At 47.5% G+C, this 22,743-nt stretch overlaps 1 protein-coding gene across 4 annotated transcripts in view; it reads left to right on the forward strand.

Annotated features, from left to right (window-relative positions):
* Window positions 1-3,923: 3,923 nt before the first annotated feature.
* The window catches only part of fam161a (FAM161 centrosomal protein A), a 123,740-nt gene continuing 104,920 nt past the window's right edge, over window positions 3,924-22,743 (forward strand). For 2 of the 4 annotated variants that reach the window (XR_007248135.2, XM_048536649.2), the window contains exon 1: window positions 3,924-4,580. Coding sequence is in view for 2 of the 4 variants with exons in the window: in XM_048536649.2 (XP_048392606.1) it covers window positions 4,434-4,580 (147 nt within the window). In the remaining 2 variants the exon portion in view is untranslated. Of the gene's footprint in view, window positions 4,581-4,628; window positions 4,752-22,743 lie in introns of those variants that run through there. The other 2 variants (XM_048536652.1, XM_048536651.2) reach the window with 2 other exon arrangements.

Raw genomic sequence — 22,743 nt, forward strand, 5'->3', positions numbered from 1 at the left:
ATCCACATATAGACTAAAAAAGTCAGATGGGCAAAGGTAACTAAATAAAAATTTCAGAGAATGCTTTCAGGATAGTTTCTTAGAACAGCATATTCTGGAGCCAACTGGACAGCAGTCTGTGATTTGCAAATGTGCCCTCGCCATAAGTTACAGTGACTTCTGCAATTAAAAGGTATAAATATTAATTTTGCTATTAATTTGACAGCACAATTTGACCACTATCATCACGTGGACCTTAGATTCACAGAGAAAAGTGAAACTTCTATTGTTGTGCCCCAACATTGTCTTTATCCCTACAATACCAAAGTTGTACATCCATATTGATGTAAACTTTGGCTGTGCTGCAAAAAAATGGGGAGCATTTCCTGCACATATGCAGTTGCAGTCTCAGTTGTGTTGGAGGGGTAAAAGATGAAATATGAGAGAAGTTTTTTTTAAGATATCTATAAAGAAAGGGAGGCATGAGTGGACATTGAACCACTGGAAAATGAGGATTGAGAAGTTGTAAAGGGGAACAAAGAAGTGGTGGAGGACTTGAATAGGTACTTTGCATCAGTTTTCACAGAGGAAGACATCAACAACATACCAGAACTTCGACAGTTGGGAAGAGAGGTGACTGTAGTTCCCATCACTAGGGAGAAGGTACTTGGGAAGCTGAAAAGACTGAAGTTGGATAAATCACCCAGATCACATGAACTACATCTCAGGGTTCTGAAGGAGATTCTTTTGTTATGTGTTTTGAAAGAAATAAGTGAGGAGATTGTAGTGGCATTAGTGGTGATCTTTCAGGAATCGCTAGAGTTGGGAAGGGTTCCAGAACACTTTAATACAACACCTCTGTTTAAGAAGGGAGGAAAGCAGAATACAGGAAACTATGGGTCAGTTAACCAGATCTCGGTGATTGGTAAGATTTTACAATCCATCATTAAGGATGAGATTGCAGAGTACTTGGAAGTGTATGGTCAAATAGGGCAGAGTCAGCATGGCTTCATCAAGAGGAGGTCATGTCTAATAAATTTGTTAGAACTCTTGAGGCAGTAACATGCAAGTTAGGCAAAGGAGAGCCAGTAGACATGATCCAGTTGAATTTCCAGAAGGCCTAGGGCAAGGGACTGGCATGGATAGAGGACTGGCTGACTGGCAGAAGGCAGAGAGTAGAGATGAAGGGCTTTTTTCAGCATGGCAGCTGGTGACTAGTGAGGTTCTGCTGGTTCAGTATTGGGACCACAATTATTCACATTAAACATTCATGATCTAGACAAAGGAACCGAGGGTATCGTTGCTAAGTTTGCAGATGACACGAAGATAAGTGGAGGGACAAATAAGTGTTGAGGAAATGGAGTGGCCGCAGAAAGACTTAGACACGCTAGCCAAGTGGGAAAAGAACAATGTGGTAAAGTGTGAGGTTGTATATTTTCACAGGAAGAATAGAGGCGTAGACTATTTTCAAAGTGGGGAAAGGCTTTGGAAATGTAAAGCACAAAGGGACTTGGGAGTCCTCGTTCAGGATTCTCTTAAGGTTAACATGCAATTCATCTGGTTCACTAATGTCCTCTAGGGAAGGAAACTGCCATCCTTCCCTGGTCTGGCCTACATGTGACTCCAGACCCATAGCAGTGTGGTTAACTCTCAACTGCCCTCTGGGCGCTTAGGGATGGATGATAAATGCTGCCTAGTCAGCGACGCCCTCATCCCATTAATAAAACAAAGAAAATAAAAATCTGGTGGTTATGAAGGCAAATACGACATTGGCATTCATTTCAAGAGGACTAGAAAAGAAGAACACAGATGTACAGCTGAGGCTGTATCAGGTTCTGGTCAAATTGTATTTAGAATATTGAGAGTTTTGGGCCCCACATCTAAAGAAAGATGTGCTGGTATTGGAAGGAGTCTGAAGGAGGTTTACGAGAATGACTCTGGAGATAAACGGCTTATCATATGATACAAGGTAAAGGAATTGCAATGTGTACTCGATGGAGTTTAGATGGATGAGGGGAGAACCTGAGTAAATTTGGAGGAGTAGACCGGACATAGAGAAGACGTTCCATAAGCAGGGGAGACTATGACCCGAAAAGGTAGCCTCAGGGTGAAAGGACAGCCTTTTAGAACCAAGGTGAGTAGGAATTTCATCAGCCTGAAGGTGGCGACTCTGTGGAACACGTCGCCACAGTCAGCAGTGCAGGCCAAGTGACTGTGTGCCTTTAAGATATAGATAGTTTCTTGATTAGTAAGAGGATCAATTCAGGAGAAAGGGGTTGAGAAACAGATCAGCCATTATCAAATGGTAAAGCAGACTCAATGGGCTGAATAGCTGAGTTCTGCTCCAATATCTTATGGACAGAGTGTTGAATTAAATTGAATACTCTTTTTCAAGATGGTGGCAATAGCAGGAAGAGAAGTGTTTGGGCTCTGTGTCCATACACTCCCATTCCCATTCACCTGGCTGGCTGTATTCTTTTTTTGTTTCTTCATTTCTCTTTTTTTACTCAAAGTTCACTTGTTTACTGTGGATGTGGTGAAATACGGCGGTAGCAAGAGCCTGCTGCTGCAACTGCAGCATGGTGAATCCGGATGACCGTTCCTTGTGGCCATTGCTATATCAAAGGCATCATTGTTGATGGATCTGGTCCATTAATCCTGGTGGCAGTGGCTATCGTCGTGGTGGCATGGTGGTTCCAGTTAATTCCTCTTGATTATGGCGGCAATGTGGTCATTTTGGGTAATCACTGAAGTGGCGATGGCTTGAGCGACAGATCCAGTGTTGGCAACTTAGTGGGTCCAGTCTGTCCCTCCTTGCTATGGCAGTGATGCAGTGTCCTCAGTGCAGGGTTCGATAGTGGCAGCATGGGGGTCGGTCTGGAAATTCTTGTTTTGGCAACTTCAGAGGTGGCTTTGGCCATGGTGTCCTATTGCCACTTCAGAAACCCAGGAGCAAAAGATAAATTTTGTCTCAATTATTTATTTTTATAATTTTTGTGATTAAAATGGCACCAAATTGTGGTGACTAATAAACATCTCACTGTACTTGCACAATTGCAAGTGATGGTAAATTGTTCTTCTCTTCTATTAGCTTAACAGATTCACCATTCAAGTTCCCATTTCACGTCTGTTCAGCCCCTAACCAACAGCAAATTCTCATATCCAGTCTACCTCTTGTTTATCAACTCTTTCCTTAGGAAAAAACAGTGCTTCTGATGAATCAGTAGATGACATCTAATCAGGAAATTTCAACAAATGAAATTCCCAACAAACATTAATCTAAGAGATCAGATAGTAATATTTAAGGACATCTTTGTATGAATGTGATCAATTAAAGTGGGTGATCAGTAAAGAATGTAATTTTTAACTCAAACCTTTTAAAATTATTAAATTAAAATTTCTTAATAAAATGTCACATACCAGACTTGTTTGAATGTTTTATTAAATCAAGATTTCAGATCTGTAATGGTAAATTAAAATTTCTTCCTTTGTTCAATTTCGGCTCCATTTTCTTTCAACAGTGTCTGCAATGAAAATCTGTCAAATTTCTGATTTTAAAATACCGATTCATATTACAATACAGATAAGTCAAAATAATTAGGTTCAGATTTTTGCCTTAGCAGAGATCTGGTGAAAATAGCAGAACTGCTGGATGATCTCGAATTCTGTCCTAGTACAGGCTTCGTCGGAGGCTCACTGATGATGTTACCTAGAATGGTGACGAAACGTCTGAAAACGAACCTTCCAGCTCAGCGAGCAAACTCACATCCAGAACCTCAACCTGAGCTACAAATCTTCTCAAACTCGCTAGGGGTAAATTGGGTTAGTGGCCGTTTAAATCAGCAGTAACAGGTGGGATTTTCTGAAGAAGGCTCTAGGACCGAAACGTCAGCCTTTCCTGCTCCTCTGATGCTGCTTGGTTTGCTGTGTTCATCCAGCTGTACACGTTGTTATCTCGGATACAACACTGGCTGTTTCCAACAATGTTATGGAAGTGGAAATTACCTTGGCAGTGACGCAGATATCAGCTGCTTTCTAATTACAAATACACAACGGCGGTGTTGTTTTACCTTACAGGTCAAACTGCTTGAGGCGAGGTTAAGAAGGCAGGACCTTCTTGATAATCTCAGCCCATGGGGGGGATTGAACCACCCTGTTGGCGCCACCGTGCATTGCGCCGTCCAGCTAACTCAGCTGGTATCCGTGATACCAACATCCTAATTTCACTCCAAAGTCTGCTGTCATTTTTAAAAATATATCAATTAACACAAATATTGATAGGTTCGCCATCGTTACAATCAGTTTGTGCCTTTCTCGGTAGAGGAAGGTAAAAGAGAATTGGAATAATCGCGCTCCAAAAACGAACGATTTTGACCCTGCGGGCTCCCCGTAATGTTAATCCCCCTCCCGTGGATTGACCGTTGCTGTAAGGGTTGCGGCGAAGTCTCGACGAGATGCAGAATCCCCACCAGTTCTCGGTTCTCATTACCTCCTGCATCAAAACCCCCGTAAATCCGAAGACCAGGATACCCTCTACTCTGTACGAGAGAAGGAAAGCGCCGACTTTACGAAACAGCCAGAAACCATCTGTCGCCGAGGAGGTGAGGGCCTTGCGGTTGTTGTGTGTTTTGCGGGGGGAGGCGTTTACGTCACTGATTCATGGCGGCCACGTTGTCAATGGTAACGAGGTCGGCTGCTCGAGCTGAGCTTTGGGTCCAGGGTTTGCGGTAATGTTTTTCTGAAAAAAATACTCAAGAATGAACACTGTTCAAGTTAGTGTGAATATTCTAGCCGCTTGTGTCTTGGAGCAATTTTTTTTTCTTAATATTTGGATTGATTATGCCCCGGCAACAAAAGTATTCGCTTTCGTCCCCCTTTCTTTCAAAGGCAGCACTCATATTCTATCGCCGCAGTTTTATTTGTAGAATCTGGCAGTTGGTTTTTCTCCCACTAATTTTAGACGATCGGAATCAAGTGTAAACTATTCGAAATGGTCAGGGTTTGATCGAATATGTGATTAGGGATTTCCATGATGATTATTGTGTTTATTGAATATGGCATTTCTTGGTAATAAATATCGTGTATTTTATGTAATTTTGCTCAGTGGATCAGGAGCTGAAGTCATAGAGTTGTACAGCACGGAGACAGACCGTTCAGTCTAACTCGTCTATGCTGACCAGATATCCTAAATTTATCTACTCCCATTTGCCAGCATTGGGCCCATGCCTATCTAAACCCTTTCTATTCATGTACTCACCCAGATTCCTTTTAAATTTTGTAATTGTCATTACTGATGATATTGCACCATGTCAGAGAGGGTAAATTTACCAGGGTTTGGCTCCAGGAGTTGTCTCTCACTTATAGTTAGGTCGTTCAAATTTAGTCTGTGATCAGCAATACAAGAGTGTGATTTTAGGTGAGGCAGGTATGGGGAAACAAGAGATAATGGGAACTGCAGATGCTGGAGAATCCAAGATAACAAAGTGTGAAGCTAGATGAACACAGCAGACCAAGCCTTCATCAGAGGATCTAGGCCCGAAATGTCAGCTTTTGTGCTCCTGAGATGTTGCTTGGCCTGCTGTGTCCATCCAGCTTCACACTTTGTTATTATGGGGAAGCAAGATACAGCTTTTAAGGAGCTTCAGTTCATGCAATTCTCCAACAGTTATAAGGTCTTTGAAATCAGCTTGAACCAGAGTGGAAACTGCAGGAAGGATGAGCAAACTAATAACAACATTGTGGTGCAGGGAGCCATTAATGTGGGTGAAGGAAATTGAAATGGAAATACAGGAGCAGTGGGAAACAGTACAGTTATGGGATAGATGCTGTTCTTCTTAGCTTGAGTCCCAAAGGCTGTATTGCCTGCCTGGTGCCAGGGTTAAGGACTTCTTTAGGCTGGAGAGGAATTTGGAATGGGAGGGGAGGGATCCAGTTCTCACTGTGCAATGTTGGTAACAAAAATATTGAAAAAACTGGAAAGGAGTTCTGCTGAATTATCTTCTGATATTGAACAGTTAGGAGCTAAACTAGAAATAAGAAATTCAAGATTCTGAGCCATAGCAAACTGACATAGGGTTAATAAAGTCAGAGTTAAATGCATTTCTTAAAGATTGGTGTTGGAAGAGTGCGTTTCAGCTCATGGGGCACTAGCACCAGTTTTGGAACAGAAAGAAAACGCCTTGTTGGAGAAACGCAGCAGGTCCAGTACCATCGGTAGAAGGAGAAATAAAATTAATGTTTTAGGTGTGTTATTAATTTCTCCAGTATTGAAAGGAGCTAAGAATGTTTTTTTAATGCTGTGGACTGACAGGGAGGAGGAACAAGCAGAACAGATTGTGAAGGCACCCTGTGCAAAAGTTGAAGGCAGTGATAATGATAGTAAATGAATATAAGTAAGTAATATGGATTTAAATGACAGCTGGTACAGTGACAATACAGTATGGAGCTGGAGGAACCCAGCAAGCCAGGCAGAAGAGCAAGAAAGTTGACGTTTCGGGCCGGGAGCCGCCTTCAGAAATGGGGAGGGTGAAGGGAGCTCAGAAATAGAGAGAGGAGGTGTGGGGCTGGGGAAGATAGGTGGGATAGTGATAGGTGAGTGCAGGTAGGGGTAGTGGGGATTGGTCAGTGGGAGGGGAGGGGCAGATAGGTGGGAGAGAAGATGGGCAGGTTGTGTCAAGTCAAGGAGGCAGGGGAGGGTTGGACATGGGATGACGTTGGGGTGGGGAAATTTTAAAACTGGTGAATTCCATGTTTAGGCCTCCGGGCTGTAGGCTACCGAGGCAGAATATGAGGTGCTGCTCCTCCAGTTTGCGGGTGGTCTCATTGTGACGCTGCAGAAGGCCCAGGATGGACATGTCACCAAGGGAGTGGGAGGGGGAGTTAAAATTGTTGGCAGCCAGAAGGTTGTGTATAGAGCACAGATGCTGTACAAAATGGTCTCAGAGCTGACGCTTAGTCTCCCTGATGGGGAGCAGGCCACATCAGGAGCAGCAGCTGCAGCAGACCAAATTGACGGATGTGCAGGTGAACCCCTCTCTGATGTGGAAGGTTTGTTTTGTGCCTTGAATGGAGATGAGGGTGGAGGTGTAAGGGCAGGTGTAGCACTTCCTGTGGTTGCAGGGAAAGGTGCCAGGGGTGGGGCGGTTACTGGGGAGTGTGGAGCAGATGGGGGAGTCGCAGATAGGGGTAGGGAGGGAAATATCTCTTTGGTTGTGGAATCAGATTGTAGGTGGCAGAAGTGGTGGAGAATGATACGCTGGATGCAGAGATTGATGAGTTGATATGTGAGGATAAGGGGGATTCTTTATTTTTGTTGGTGGGAGGGAATGTGAGGGTAGAGGTGTGGGAAATGCAAGAGATGCAGTTGACAGTATTTTTGATCACCGGAGGGGAGTAGTTGCAGTCCTTGAAATAGGAGGACATCTGAGATGCAGTTGATGGTATTTTTGATCACCGGAGGGGAGTAGTTGTGGTCCTTGAAATAGGACGACATCTGAGATGCTGTTGATGGTATTTTTGATCACCGGAGGGGAGTAGTCGTGGTCCTTGAAATAGGAGGACATCTGAGATGTTCGGGAGTGGAATGTTCCATCTTGGGAGCAAACGCAGTGGAGCCGGAGGAATTGGGAGTAAGGGATCGCATTCTTGCCCGAGAGTGGCTAAGTGGAAATGTAATCCAAGTAGCTGTGGGATGGAGATGGAGAGGTCCAGGAAGGAAAGGACGGCATTGGAGATGGTCCAACTGAATTTGAGCTTGGGGTGAAAGGTGTTAGTAAAGTTGATAAACTGTTCATGCTCCTTGTGGGAGCACGAGGCATCGCCGATACAGTCATCAATGTAGTAGAGGAATAGGTGGGGGATAGTGTCAGTTAACAGCGGAAAAGGGACTGTTCCACATGTCCTACAGAGGCAGGCAGGCCCGTGGCCCTCCCCTTAGTCTATAGGAAGTGGGAGGAGTTAAAGGAGAAGTTGTTCAGGTTAAATTGTTCTGTTAAGCGGATGAGGGTGTTTGGTGGAGGGGGACTAGTTGGGCCTGTGGGAGAGGAAGAAGCAGAGGTCTACAAGCATACAGGGATTAGATGTCCATAGCGAAGATGAGGTGCTGGGGGCCAGGGATTTGGAAGTTTTGGAGGAGGTGGAGGGAATGTGTGGTGTCCCATACATAGGGAGTTCCTGGACTAGGGGGAAGAAACAGAGTCAAGGAAAACAGAGATAAATTCAGTGGGGCAGGAGCAGGCAGGTATATGGATTTTGGGAAAGAGATAGAAATGGGTGGCACGAGGTTGGGGAAAGATGTGGGTGGGAGGTCACCTGAGATGACGAAGTTATGAATGGTTTGAGAGATGATGGTTTGGTGGTCGGGGTGAAGTCATGATTGAGGGGCCAGTAGGAAGAGGTGTCAGAGAGTTGGTGCTGGGTGTCTGCTATGTAAAGATCAGTGCGGCATACCATCAGCTTGGTCTACTGCATCTGCTCCCAATGTGGCCTCCTGTACATCAGTGAGACCAAGCGTAGATCCGGAGACCTTTTTGTGGAGCATCGGCGCTCTGTACGTGACAAACGACAACACTTTCCAGTTGCTGGCCACTACTGGGTGACATGTCCATCCTGGGCCTCCTCCAGTGTTACAATGACACCACCTGCAAATTGGAGGAGCAGCACCTCATATTCCGCTTCGGGAGCCTACAGTCCAGAGATCCCTAAACATGGAATTCACCAGTTTTAAAATTTCCCCACCCCAGCCTCAGCCCATGTCCAACCTCCCTCTCGTCCTTGCCTCCTTGACCTGACACAACCTGCCCATCTTCTCTCCCACCTATCTGCCCCTCCCATTTCACTGACCAATCCTCACCTCTCCCTACCTGCACTCACCTATCACCATCTCACCTACCTTCCCCAGCCCCATCCCTTGTCTCTCTATCTCTGAGCTCCCTCCCCCCCTCTCCATTTCTGAAGAAGGGCCCCGACCGGAAACATCAACATTCCTGCTCCTCTGATTCTTCCTGGCCTGCCGTGTTCTTCCAGCTCCATACTGTGTTATCTCTGACTGGCATCTGCAGTTCTTGCTGTCTCATAGAAGAGCTTAATATTATTTTAGTAGCGATTGACTGAAGAAAGCTGCAACATAGAGAGATTTAGGGGTCCTAAAATTCACCAGATAATAGGGAAGGCAAATAGACTGTTGGCCTTTGTTTCAAAGACAGTAGAGTATAAAAATAAGAAGCTCATACTGAAACTGAAAAAACACCCTCGTCGTGTCACATCTGGAATACTGTGAACCATTTTGGTCCCCTGATCTGTGGAAAGATATTTGGCAATAGCTGTTTGCAGTCCAGAGAAGGTTTACTACACTAGTTGTGCGTATGGATGGATTTTCGTATGAGGGGGATTTGAATAGTTTGGGTTTGCACTTATTGGAGTTTAGGAAAATGCAGATCTTTATTGAAACATTTAGAGAGACTTGTTTCCGTTGCTGGAGAGTCTAGGACCGGACGGCATAATCTCAGCATCAGGGGCTGCTCACTTAAGGCAGAGATTTCATCTCTCACAGGGTAATGAGAGGTAGACTGTCATGCTCGTTAGAGAGTGAATGCCTCCACCAATGAATCTTTTCATAGAATTCTTTACATAAAAGGGCTGAGTTGTTAAGTGTATTGAAGATTGAGATAAACAGAATTCTAATCAATAAGGGGACTAAGGATTACAGGAATAAGGCAGGAAAGTGGATTTAGTGAATGGCACAGCAGATCCAATGGGCTGACCAGCATACTTTTGCTCCTGTGTCTTAAGCACTCTGCTTCCACCACCTTTTGGAGGAAGTAAAGCCAACGATTCATGAGTGTCTGTGGGAAAAATAGTTTTCATCTGTCATAAATGGGTGACCTGTTATTCTAAAAATAGTTTTAGATTCTTTCACAAACATCCTTTTCCCACCCACATAGTCAGTACTCCTCAGGATCTAGTAAGTTTTCAAATAACTGGCCTCTTTTCTAGACTCCAGCGGGTTAAAGCCTACCCAGTACAATCTTTCCTCAGAGTTATCAGCCCATTGAACGTCTTCATATAGTAAACCTTCTGAGCCGCAACCAAATTGTATCCTTTGTAAATAAGGAAATTAATACCGTATATGTTACTTCAGATATGGTTTCACTAATGTCCTGTATAACAGAAATATATCATCCTTACTTTGTATTAAATTCTCCACATAATAAACAATAGCATTCTATTGGCTTTCCTGATTACTTGCAGTTCCTGCATACTAAACCTTTTCTATTCATGCAGTAGGCCATCTGCGTGGTTCTGCATCTTGCAGCTTTGCAATCTCTCACCAGTTGGATAGTACTCTTTTCTATTCTTCCTGCTGAAATGGGCAATTTCACAATTTCCAACATTATGCTCCATTTTCTAGATCTTTGCCCAATCAGTAAACCTATATATCCATTTGCAACCTAATATGCTCGGGGGAGAAATCATCTGTTCTTCCAATTCATGTAAATAGGCTGCAGTTCTATTTCTGTTTTTAATAATTTTTTTTTAAACATGGATTAAGGTTGCTAATGTAGAAGATGAAGTAATGTCAATAGAAACATATCAATTATATCAACAATTCATACATAGTTGATATTCCTTAAGGATAGTACTCTGAATAAAAATGAACTAAAAAATTGAATGATGCAGAATAATGTTGGAAATAATCAAAATTATCTGCAATTGAATTTTAAAATATTTTCTAATGCTAAGATTCCTCCTTTTCTATATTATATGAAATATATAATACCTGAGCAGTCTTGATCAGTATAATATGAAAACATGTCTCCTCTTGTGGGCAAGCCCTGAACCAGGGGACACTATTTCAAATTAGGGTTCATCCTTTCAGGACAAAGATGAGAAGAAATTGTTTTGTCTCTGAGGGTTGTGTGACTTAGGAACTCTGTTATCAATAGACAATAGAAAATAGGCGCTGGAGGAGGCCATTCTGCCCTTCGAGCCAGCAACACCATTCATTATGATCATGGCTGATCATCCACAATCAGTATCCTGTTCCTGCCTTATCCCCATAACCCTTGATTCCACTATCTTTAAGAGCTCTGTCTATCTCTTTCTTGAAAGCATCCAGAGAGTTGGCCTCCACTTCCTTCTGGGGCAGAACATTCCATATATCCACCACTCTCTGGGTGAAGAAGTTTTTCCTCAACTCTGTTCTAAATGGCCTACCCCTTATTTTTAAACTGTGTCCTCAGGTCCTGGACTCACTCATCAGCGGAAACATGCTTCCTGCCTCCACAGTGTCCAATCCCTCAATAATCTTATACGTCTCAATCAGATCCCCTCTCATCCTTCTAAACTCAAGAGTATACAAGCCCAGTCGCTCCAATCTTTCAACATATGATAGTCCCGTCATTCCGGGAATTGACCTTGTGAACCTACGCTGCACTCCCTCAATAGCAAGAATGTCCTTCCTCAAATTGGGAGACCAAAACTGCACACAATACTCCAGGTGCGGTCTCACCAGGGCCCTGTACAGCTGCAGAAGGACCTCTTTGCCCCTATACTCAATTCCTCTTGTGATGAAGGCCAGCATGCTATTAGCTTTCTTCACTACCTGCTGTACCTGCATGCTTGCTTTCATTGACTGATGTACAAGAACACCTAGATCTCGTTGTGCTTCCCCTTTACCTAACTTGACTCCATTGAGATAGTAATCTGCCTTCCTGTTCTTGCCACCAAAGTGTATAACCACACATTTATCCACATTTAACAGCATCTGCCATGCATCCGTCCACTCACCTAGCCTGTCCAAGTCACCCTGTATTCTAATAACATCCTCCTCACATTTCACACTGCCACCCAACTTTGTGTCATCAGCAAATTTGCTAATATTACTTCTAATGCCTTCGTCTATATCATTAATATATATGGTAAACAGCTGCGGTCCCAGCACCGAACCTTGTGGTACCCCACTGGTCACTGCCTGCCGTTCCGAAAGGGACCCGTTTATCACTACTCTTTGCTTCCTGTCAGCCAGCCAATTTTCAATCCAACTCAGTATTTTGCCCCCAATACCATGTGCCCTAATTTTGTTCACCAATCTCCTATGCGGGACTTTATCAAAGGCTTTCTGAAAGTCCAGGTACACTGCATCCACTGGCTCTCCCTTATCCATCTTCATAGATACATCCTCAAAAAATTCCAGAAGATTCGTCAAGCACAATTTCTCCTTTGTAAATCCATGCTGACTCTGACCTATTCTGTTACTGCTATCTAAATGAGTCGTAATTTCATCTTTATAATTGACTCCAGCATCTTTCCCACCACTGACGTCAGGCTAACCGGTCTGTAATTTCCTGTTTTCTCTCTCCCTCCTTTCTTGAAAAGTGGGACAACATTTGCCACCCTCCAATCCGCAGGAACTGATCCTGAATCTATAGAACCTTGGAAAATAATTCCCAACGCGTCCACAATTTCTAGAGCCACCTCCTTAAATACCCTGGGATGCAGAGCATTAGGTCCCATGGACTTACCAGCCTTCAGACCTAACAGTCTATCCAACACCATTTCCTGCCTAATATAAATACCCTTCAGTTCGTCCATTACCCTCGGTCCTTCAGCCACTACTGCATCTGGGAGATTGGATCTGTCTTCACTAGGGAAGACACAAGCAAACTACCTATTCAACTCATCTGCCATTTCCTTGTTCCCCATAATAAATTCACGCGTTTCTGACTTCAAGGGCCCAATTTTAGTCGTAACCATTTTTTTTCTCTTTTCACATACCTAAAAAAGCTTTTACTATCCTCCTTTTATATTTTTGGCCAGTTTTCCTTCATAGCTCATTTTTTTCTCTGTGTATTGCCTTTAGTTATCCGCTGTTGCTCTTTAAAAGCTTCCCAGTCCTCCGGCTTCCCACTCATCTTTGCTATGTTATACTTCTCTTAACTTCCCTCTTTAGCCACAGCTGCCCCCGCCTCCCCTTAGGATCTTTCTTCCTCTTTGGTATGGACTGATCCTGCACCTTCTGCATTATATCCAGAAATACCTGCCATTGTTGCTCCACTGCCATCCCTGCTAGGGTATTGTACCACTGAACTTTGGCCAGCTCCTCCCTCATAGCTCCATAGTTCCCTTTTTTCAACTGCAATACTGACACATTAGATTCCCCCTTCTCCCTCTCAAACTGCAGATTAAAACTTATCATATTATGGTCACTACCTCCTAATGGCTCCTTTACTTTGAGGTCCCTGAACAAGTCCGGTTCATTGCACAACACCAGATCCAGAATTGCCTCCTCCCTGGTAGGCTCCAGTACAAGCTGTTCTAAGAATCCATCTCGGAGGCACTGTACAAACTCCCTTTCTTGGGGTCCAGTACCATCCTGATTCTCCCAGTCTACCCGCATGTTGAAATCTCCCATAACAACTGTAGTGATACCTTTGTGACAGGCCAATTTCAACTCTTGATTCAACCTGCACCCTACCTCCTGGAGTACTGTTTTGGGGGCCTGTAGATAACTCTCATTAGGGTCTTTCTACCCTTAGAATTTCTCAGCTCTATCCATACTGACTCTACATCTCCTGACTCTATGTCCCCCCCCTCACAAGGGACGGAATATCATTCCTCACCAACAGGGCTACCCCACCGCCTCTGCCCACCAGTCTGTCCTTTCGATAGCACATATAGCCTTGAATATTGATTTCCCAGGCCCTGTCCACTTGAAGCCACGTCTCAGTTATCCCCACAACATCATACTTGCCAACTTCCAACTGAGCCTCCAGCTCATCCACCTTATTTCTTATGCTTCGTGCATTCATATAGTTTTTTAATTTCTTTCTCCCCTCACCCTGCCTATCAATCCCTATTTCACTTGGCCATACTGTACGATCCCTTCTTGAGTTCTCTGCTCTGTTGATTCTGTTGTCCTTCTTAACGTCTCTTATTCTCACTTTCCCTTTAACTTCATTCTTAAATTTCCAGTTTGGCCCCTCCCCCCCATTACTTAGTTTAAACACACCTGTGTTGCAGTGGCAAACCTGCCTGCCAGAAAGCTGGTCCCCCAATTATTAAGATGCAAACCGTCCCTCCTGTACAATTTATTCTTACCCCAAAACATACCCCAGTGATCCAGGAATTTAAATCCTTGCTTCCGACACCAGTCCCTCAGCCACACGTTCAGGTCCATTATCTCTCTGTTCCTGCCCTCTCCAGCCCGAGGAACTGGAAGCAAACCAGAGATAACCACCCTGGAAGACCTGCTTTTCAGTCTTCTTCCGAGTTATCTGAAGTCCCGCTGTAGAATGCTCCTCCTTTTTTTCCCCGACGTCATTAGTGCTGACGTGCACCACTACCTCTGGGTCTTCACCTTCACCCTCGAGGATTCTCTGCACTCTGTCAGTGACGTCCTGGATCCTGGCACCAGGAAGGCAACACACCATCCTCAAATCTCGCCTGTTGCCGCAGAAACCCCTGTCAGTCCCTCTCACAATGGAGTCCCCTATTACCACAGCTCTCCGTGATGTCTGACTTCTCGGCTTTGCCTCTACAGCAATTTTTGACTCGCAGACCTGTCTACCTCTCGGACTGGCAGTGTTGTCTGTCTCGGCAGTTTCCAAGACAGTCAGCCTGTTTGCAATAGGTGCTTCCCCTGGGGTCTCTTGTACTTCATTCATGTCTTCCTTTGTCATCGACATCCCCCTTCTCTCTTCAGGTATCCTCGGTGTAGTGACCTTGCTGAAGGTCCTGTCCAGAAAATTCTCTTTCTCCCGGATGAGCCTGAGGTCTTCTAGTTCTTTCTTCAGTGCTGCAACAGCCTCCTTCAGAAGCTGAATGTGTACACACTTAGCACAGCTATAGGAGCCAGAAACATCATCAGTGTCCCTGACCTCCCACATCATGCATGCAGCACACTGAATCAGCTTGGCAATCATGTCTTCACCCTCTTCAACAGTGGTGTAATCTCCTCACTGAGCCTCTTCACCGAAAACTCGTAGTTTACTCACCAGGCACTTCCCTCAGCCCTTGTGTATTTGCTGTGAGTCTGTGGACTCTTAATTAGGTTAGAGGAGGAGGGTGGGAGGGAGGCCCTACCATGGAGGACCTGGGGCTGAGAACACACCTACTTAAATAGCACTCCGCTGCAAAAAGGACCTGCTGGCTTCGAGGTAAGTACTTAAATAGCACTCACTTACCATCCCAACTGCCTCTCTGCCCTGACCTCACGTCTGCCCAGCTCGCGCCGCTCTCCGCTGCAAAAAGGGTGCTGGGCCTGGGATCGTTGATTATTTTTAAGGCAGAGGTTGATAGATTCTTGTTAGACAAGGGAACCAAAAGTTAAACAGGGATGTGAGTTTGCTCGCTGAGCTGCAAGGTTATTTTTCAGACATTTCGTCACTTGTTTTTTATTTGAAAAAATATACTTTATTCATAAGATGTACAAAAAATAAAACATATTTGTACACCTACCCAGTCATGCATCCGCTCCGGGTTACCCAGGGGTTACGTACACCAACTAAAAGGAAAATAACAAACAAAAAAGAAAAAAAAAGAAAATACCCCGGCAGTTGTCACCCCGCACAGTCCCAGTTGTCTCCCTGACCAGTTGGAGAAGGCGCCAGCTGGGCCCGGTTACCAGATAGGGCCCTTTTTTCTATTCTGGACGAGGGGTTTCATACGGTGGTCTTTCCCCACCGCGCCTTGGTGGCGGCTGCCCCAAGCTTTAGCGCGTCCCTCAGCACGTAGTCCTGGACCTTGGAGTGCGCCAGTCTGCAACACTCGGTCGGGGTCGGTTCTTTCAGCTAGCAGACCAGCAAGTTGCGGGCAGACCAAAGAGCGTCTTTCACCGCATTGATGGTCCTCCAGGCGCAGTTGATGTTGGTCTCTGTGTGCGTCCCCGGAAACAGCCCGTAGAGGATGGAGTCCTGCGTCACGGAGCTGCTCGGGACGAACCTCGACAAATACCACTGCATCCCCTTCCAGACCTCCTGCACGTAGGCACACTTCAGAAGGAGGTGATCGACAGCCTTGTCCCCCCCGCAGCCACCTCGAGGGCAGCATGCAGTGGTGCAGAGATTCTGGGCATGCATAAAAGGATCTCACTGGCAGAGCCCCTCTCACCGCCAGCCAAGCAATGTCCTTGTGCTTGTTTGAAAGTTCTGGCGATGAGGCATTCTGCCAAACGACTTTGGCAGTCTGCGTGGGGAACCACACGACGGGATCCACCCTCTCCTTTTCCCGAAGGGTCCTGAGGATACTACGTGCTGACCACTGCCTGACGGCCTTGTGGTCAAAGGTGTTTCCTTTCAAAAATTTCTCCATGAAGGACAGGTGGTACGGAACGGTCCAACTACTCGGAGCATTCTGCGGCAACGAGGCCAGGCCCATCCTTCGTAACACCGGGGACAGGTAGAACCTCAGTAAGTAGTGACACTTGGTGTTTGCATACTGAGGATCTATGCACAGCTTGATGCAGCCACACACAAAGGTAGCCGTCAGGGCGAGGGTGGCGTTCGGTACGCCCTTTCCCCCATTTCCCAGGTCTTTGTACATGGTGTCTCTGCGGACCCGGTCCATCCTCGACCCCCAAATGAAGTGGAAGATGGCCCGGGTGACCGCAGCAGCACAGGTCCAGGTAATAGGCCAGGCCTGCGCCACATACAACAGTACCGAAAGCCCCTCGCACCCGACAACCAGGTTCTTACCCGCGATGGAGAGGGACCGGAGCATCCACCTGCCCAGCTTCTGCTTAAATTTGGCGATACGCTCCTCCCAAGTCTTAGTGCATGCCCCAGCTCCACCAAACCAAACACCCAGCACCTTCAGGTAGTCTGTCCTGACGGTGAAGGGGACGAAGGAGCGGTCGTCCCAGTTCCCGAAGAACATGACCTCGCTCTTACCCCTATTGACTTTGGCACCCGAGGCCAGTTCAACCTGGCTGCAGATGTCCAACAGCCTACTCACCGACCGACGATCGGTGCAGAAGACGGCGACATCGTCCATGTAGAGGGAGGTCTTGACCTGAAGGCCTCCGCTGCCTGGGATAGTCACGCCCTTCAGGCTCACGTCTTTCCTGATGGATGCGGCGAAGGGCTCCACACAGCACACAAACAAGGCAGGAGAGAGCGGGCAGCCCTGCCTGACTCCAGATCTAACAGGAAAACTGTCTGATTCCCACCCGTTGATCGAGACTGCGCTAACTATGTTAGCGTAGAGCAGCCGGATCCAATTGCGGATGCCCTCCCCGAACCCCAATTTGGAGAGGACGTCCCTCATGTAAGCATGAGAGACCCTGTCGAAGGCCTTCTCCTGGTCCAGGCTGACGAGGCAGGTGTCCACCCGCCTGTCCTGTACGTAGGCGATCATATCCCTGATGAGCGCGAGGCTCTCGGCGATCTTCCTGCCCAGCACAGGTTTGGTCAGGGTGAATCACTGACTCCAGGACAGACCTGACCCGGTTGGCAATGACCTTGGCCAGGATTTTGTAGTCCACGTTCAAAAGTGAAATGGGACGCCAATTCTTAATTTCTTCCCTCTCCCCCTTCCTCTTGTAAATGAGGGTGATGATGCCCTTCCTCATGGACTTGCACACTTTCCCTGCCCGAAGCGCACTATCGTACACCTCCAGCAGGTCCTGGCCGACCAGGCCCCACAGAGCGGAATACAGCTCGACCGGTAAGCCGTCGCTTCTGGGAGTCCTATTCCTCTGCAAGGACTTGAGGGCTCTGGCCAGCTCGTCCAGGGATATCGGCCGGTCCAGCCACTCCCTCGTGCCGTCGTCTAAGACCTCCGTGATAGACGACAGGAACGACTCGGAGGCCGTGCTGTCCGTGGGCTTCGTGTCGTACAGTCCGGCATAGAAGGATCTGCTGATCCTCAAAACGTCGGGCCGAGTCGACGTCACCGAGCCGTCGTCCTCCTTCAGCCGGCTAAGCACAGAGCTCTCTTTGTGCACCTTCTGAAAGAAGAAACGCGAGCACGTCTCGTCCTGCTCCACGGAGCGGACCCTGGACCGGAAGAATATCCTGGAGGCCTCCGCGGCGTAGAGCGAGGCTTGCTGGCCCCTCACCTTGCGGAGGTCCTCCGTGACATCGACCCCCATCAACTGCAGAAGGAGCAGGTTCTGCACCCTTTTCTGGAGTCGCGACAGCTTTCCCCGCCTCTCTCTTGCCTTCTGAACACCCTTGAGGACAAAGAACCTCTTGATGTTCTCCTTCACCGTCTCCCACCAGTCGCCTGGAGACTCAAAGAGGGGTTTCACGGTTCTCCAACCGGTGTACTCCCTCTTAAGCTCCTCGACGTTCTCTGGGGTCAACAGAGTCATGTTGAGCTTCTGCGTCCCCTTGCCGGCCGGCTGGTCGTCCTGTAAGTGACAGTCGGCCAACAGGAGGCAGTGGTCAGAGAAGAACACCGGCTCGACACCGGTGGACCTGACTGAGAACGTCCGTGACACAAACAGGAAGTCTATCCTTGAGCGGATAGACCCGTCTGGCTGCGACCAGGTGTACCTCTGCTGCGCTCCGTCTGCAGGGGTGCTGAAGACGTCGAGTAGCTTGGCGTCCTTCACCGTGCCCATCAGGAATCTGGACGTGACGTCCAGTTGAATCCCCCCACCCGCTGTCCCCACGCCGGATCTTCCATCTGCATCAATGATGCAGTTGAAGTCTCCGCCTAGGATGACCGGCCTGGACGTAGCCAGCAGGGGTGGAAGCCGCTGCAGGACGGCCAACCGCTCACTCCGTACCGCTGGGGCGTACACGTTGATCAGCCTCAGGGGAGCATTCCTTAGGTGATGTCAGCCACTAGGAGGCGCCCCCCCACCAGCTCCTGAACTTGAGAGATGGTGAAGTTGCGCCCCCGCAGCAGAATAGCCAGGCCCGAGGAGCGACAGTCGTTACCCCCCCGACCAGATCGAAGGCCCACAGGTCCAGGCGCCGGACCATTTCCCATACCTGCCGAGGTGCGGTATCCCACACTCCTGCAGAAACAGGAGGTCCGCCTTGATGGTGGTCAGGTAGGCCAACGTAGACACACATCTCGCGGTTGACTTGACGCTGCGCACAATAATGCTCGCAATTCGTACCCCCATTGTGGGCAGTGACCGCAGTACCCTCCCCAAGTCCAAGGTCCAGCCGCTCCATCTGTCCCTTCATGCCCATTTCCCGGGCTAACTGCTGGACGCTCTCTGGGCTCAGGAAACCGTCCATGCTGCCTTCCGGGTGGCATCCCCCCGTCAGGGGTGCGGAGGCAGGAGGGTCCGGCTCCGGGTCAGGCTGGGGACGCGCTGTTTCCTCCTTCCCGCCTGGAAGTTCCGGGGGGCCCTCCAGTGCTCCAGCGGCACTTGACTGGGTGTCGGAGTGAGCCTCAGGACGCCTCCCATCATCTGGAAGCGGGGTGCTGCTTTCCTTCCCCCTCGAGACCTTTAACTTCTGCTTCGGGTGGGCCCTCTCCGAATCCTCCTCGTCAGAGGAGCTCTTATAGCCCCCCTGTAGCTGCCTCTTCCCGCCTGATTGTTGCGGTTCCTGGGCCCGTCGACGCACCTTCCTCCTCGCTTTCCGGACTGTTGTCCACTCCCCTGGGTCACCTGTCGCCGCCTCCATTGGCTCCGGGTTGTCGGGGGGGAAAATCGGAGCCTGCAGGGGTGCTTTGCTGGCCTCGGGGCCCATCCTGCACGGCCTGGCCCTCCTGCACATTAGTGGGGTCCTGGCTGGGCCCTGGTGCCTTCCTCTCCTCCGGGGGGGCTGGCCCCGCATTTCCCCTGCCGGCGACCTGGGCGTAGGTGGCACCCCGCTGCGGGCATGCCCTATAGAAGTGGCCCGCTTCCCCGCAAAGGTTGCAGCTTCTCTCTCGTGGGCAATCCTTAGCAAGGTGTCCCTCCTCCCTGCAGATGGTGGCTTTGCAGTCGGCCGCCATGTGACCTGACCTACCACAGGCATGGCAGACTTTAGGTTGCCCTGCATAGGTCAGGTAGCCCCTGCTCCCACCGATCGCGAAGCTGGACGGTGGGTGTGCGACATTCCCGTCTGCGCCCATCCTCAGCGTCACCTTGACCTGCCTCTTACTCGTCCAGATGCCAAAGGGGTCCACGATGTCAGTTAGGTCCCCTTCCACCTTCACATACCTTCCGAGGAAGGTCAGGACATCAACTGCTGGCACATGCGGGTTGTACATGTGTACAGTCACCATACGGCTCCTCTGTGCTGGCATCACAAACAGTGGGATAGCGGTCAATACAGAGAGGGGGCCCTCACCTCCTTTCTCCTTGAAAACCTCCAGGAAGCGCTCGCAAACTTGGCACTCCGGAAGGTCACATCGTAAAAACCTCCTCCGGGGAAATCCTGCAGGCAGTAAATGTCCGCAGCAGCGAACCCACAACAGTCCAACAGGACCCTCTTCACGAAGAAGGTGCGGTCCACAGGTGCACCTTCATCCACCTTCTTTACAGAAACACGGATGGTGTTCCGGACCCCCTGACCTGGGGCACGAGCACTTGCCGCAGCCATCGTTGCAGGTTGGCTGCTCCCCTGAACCAGCGTTAGGCCGAAGCCAGCATTAAGATCCACTGGTCGCAAGGGTGCACAGCCAACCCGACGTCCTCCTTTCACCTCCAAGATAGCACTCTTGTCCTCTCGGTCCACCAGAGAGTGGGTCTTTATTGTGTTCGAGATGTAAGCTAGTTCACTGAGCTTGCCGGTTTGTTCCCAGATGTTTTGTCACCATTCTAGGTAACATCAACAGTGAGCCTCCGATGAAGTGCTGGTGTTATGTCCCACTTTCTATTTATCTGTTTAGTTTTCCTTGGGTTGGTGATGTCATTTCCTGCATTTGGTGATGTCATTTCCTGTTCTTTTTCTCAGTGGATGGTAGATTGGCTCCAAATCAATGTGTTTGTTGATGGAGTTTTGATTGGAATGCCATGCTTTTTGGAATTCTCATGCGTGTCTCTGTTTGACTTGTCCTAGGATGGATGTGTTGTCCCAATCAAAGTGGTGTCCTTCCTCATCTGTATGTAAGGATACTAGCGGTAGTAGTTCATGTCGTTTTGTGGCTAGTTGATGTTCATGTATCCTGGTGGCGAGCTTTCTGCCTGTTTGTCCAATGTAGTGTTTGTCACAGTTCTTGCAAGGCATTTTGTAGATGATGTTCGTTTTGCGTGTTGCCTGTATAGGGTCTTTTAAGTTCATTAGCTGCTGTTTTAGTGTGTTGGTGGGTTTGTGGGCTACCCTGATGCCAAGAGGTCCGAGTAGTCTGGCAGTCATTTTGGAAATGTCTTTGATGTAGGGGAGAGTGGTTATGGTTTCTTGGTCCGTTTTGTCTGTTTGTTTGGGTTTGTTGCTGAGAATTCGGCGGACTGTGTTCGTTGGGTACCCGTTCTTTTTGAATACGCTGTATAGGTGATTTTCTTCTGCTCTTCGTAGTTCCTCTGTGCTGCAGTGTGTGGTGGCTCGTTGGAATAATGTTTTAATGCAGCTTCGTTTGTGGGTGTTGGGTTGGCTGCTCCTGTCGTTCAGTATTTGGTCCGTATGTGTTGTTTTCCTGTAGATGCTGGTTTGAAGTTCCCCATTGGCTGTTCGTTCTACTATGACATCTAAGAATGGTAGTTTGTTGTTGTTTTCTTCCTCTTTTGTCAGTATTACGCCAGTAAGGGTAATTGATGGTCTTGAAGGTTTCCTCTAATTTGTTTTATTTAGTGATGACAAAGGTGTCATCCATGTAGCGGACCCAGAGTTTGGGTTGGATGATTGGCAGTGCTGTTTGTTGACTAATCTGTGGGTTGGTGTTCCAGGTAGCGAGACTATGGGTCTGAGGGGGGCTCCTGGTTTGTGAATTTTTGGTAGTCCGTAGAAGCATGGTGTGTTGCTTCCAGCTCAGCGAGCAAACTCACATCCAGAAACTCAACCTGAGCTACAAATCTTCTCAAAACTCGCTAGTTAAACAGGGGTAGATAGGAACATATAATGCAAAGCACAAACAGATCAGCCTGAAATTATTGAATGGCAAAGAAGCCTCAAAGGGCTACTTGCCTACTTTTCCTAATTCATATGTTTGTATGTTCATATTTTTCTACAATTCTATGAATTTACATTTCTGCAGCTGCTATATCATAGTAAAACATTTCCACACACTTCACAGGAATATGACCAAATTAACATTTGCACAAGTTGAGAGAGGTTTACAGAGTTTATTGGAGGAGAGAGAAGCAGATAGATTTAGGTCAAGAATTCCAGAAATTGGAGCTGAAATGGCTGAACGTGATTTCCAATGGTAGGACAGAAACAGTAATGGATGCACAAGGGAGCAGCATTGGAGTTTTCAGTGTCGTGGGCAGTGATCTGACAAAGGTGAACTGCCATGCAGCAAACTTTCAGATTCTGCACAGGCCTTGCATAGCTCCCTTCAGGCATCTTACATGTACAGTTACACAAATAAAGCTCTGCACCTAAAAGAATTGGCTATGCATTCCAAAAGGTAATTAGAGGGCACATTGGTTAATGGCTGTAAGATGCTGCAGGAATAAGGAGACCAAAGGAGAAGAAAGATGAGACCATAGTTGAAAAAATTTAAATTGAGGTTGAGAATTTAAAAATCAAATCAGTAGATCAGTAACCAATGTAGTTTTGCAGTACAGGGTGATAGGTGAGAGTTCATGTATTGGCAGCAAAATTTCATAGTGAGAAACACATTCTACAGATGCTTAGAATTGTTACTGCTGAGGCAGTATTTATAAATCTTCTTAATATAGCTTCAACTAAAAGTAGAAAATGTGTATCACGGAGA

Source organism: Stegostoma tigrinum, chromosome 9, assembly GCF_030684315.1.
Source record: "Stegostoma tigrinum isolate sSteTig4 chromosome 9, sSteTig4.hap1, whole genome shotgun sequence".
NCBI classification, from domain to species: Eukaryota; Metazoa; Chordata; class Chondrichthyes; order Orectolobiformes; family Stegostomatidae; genus Stegostoma; species Stegostoma tigrinum.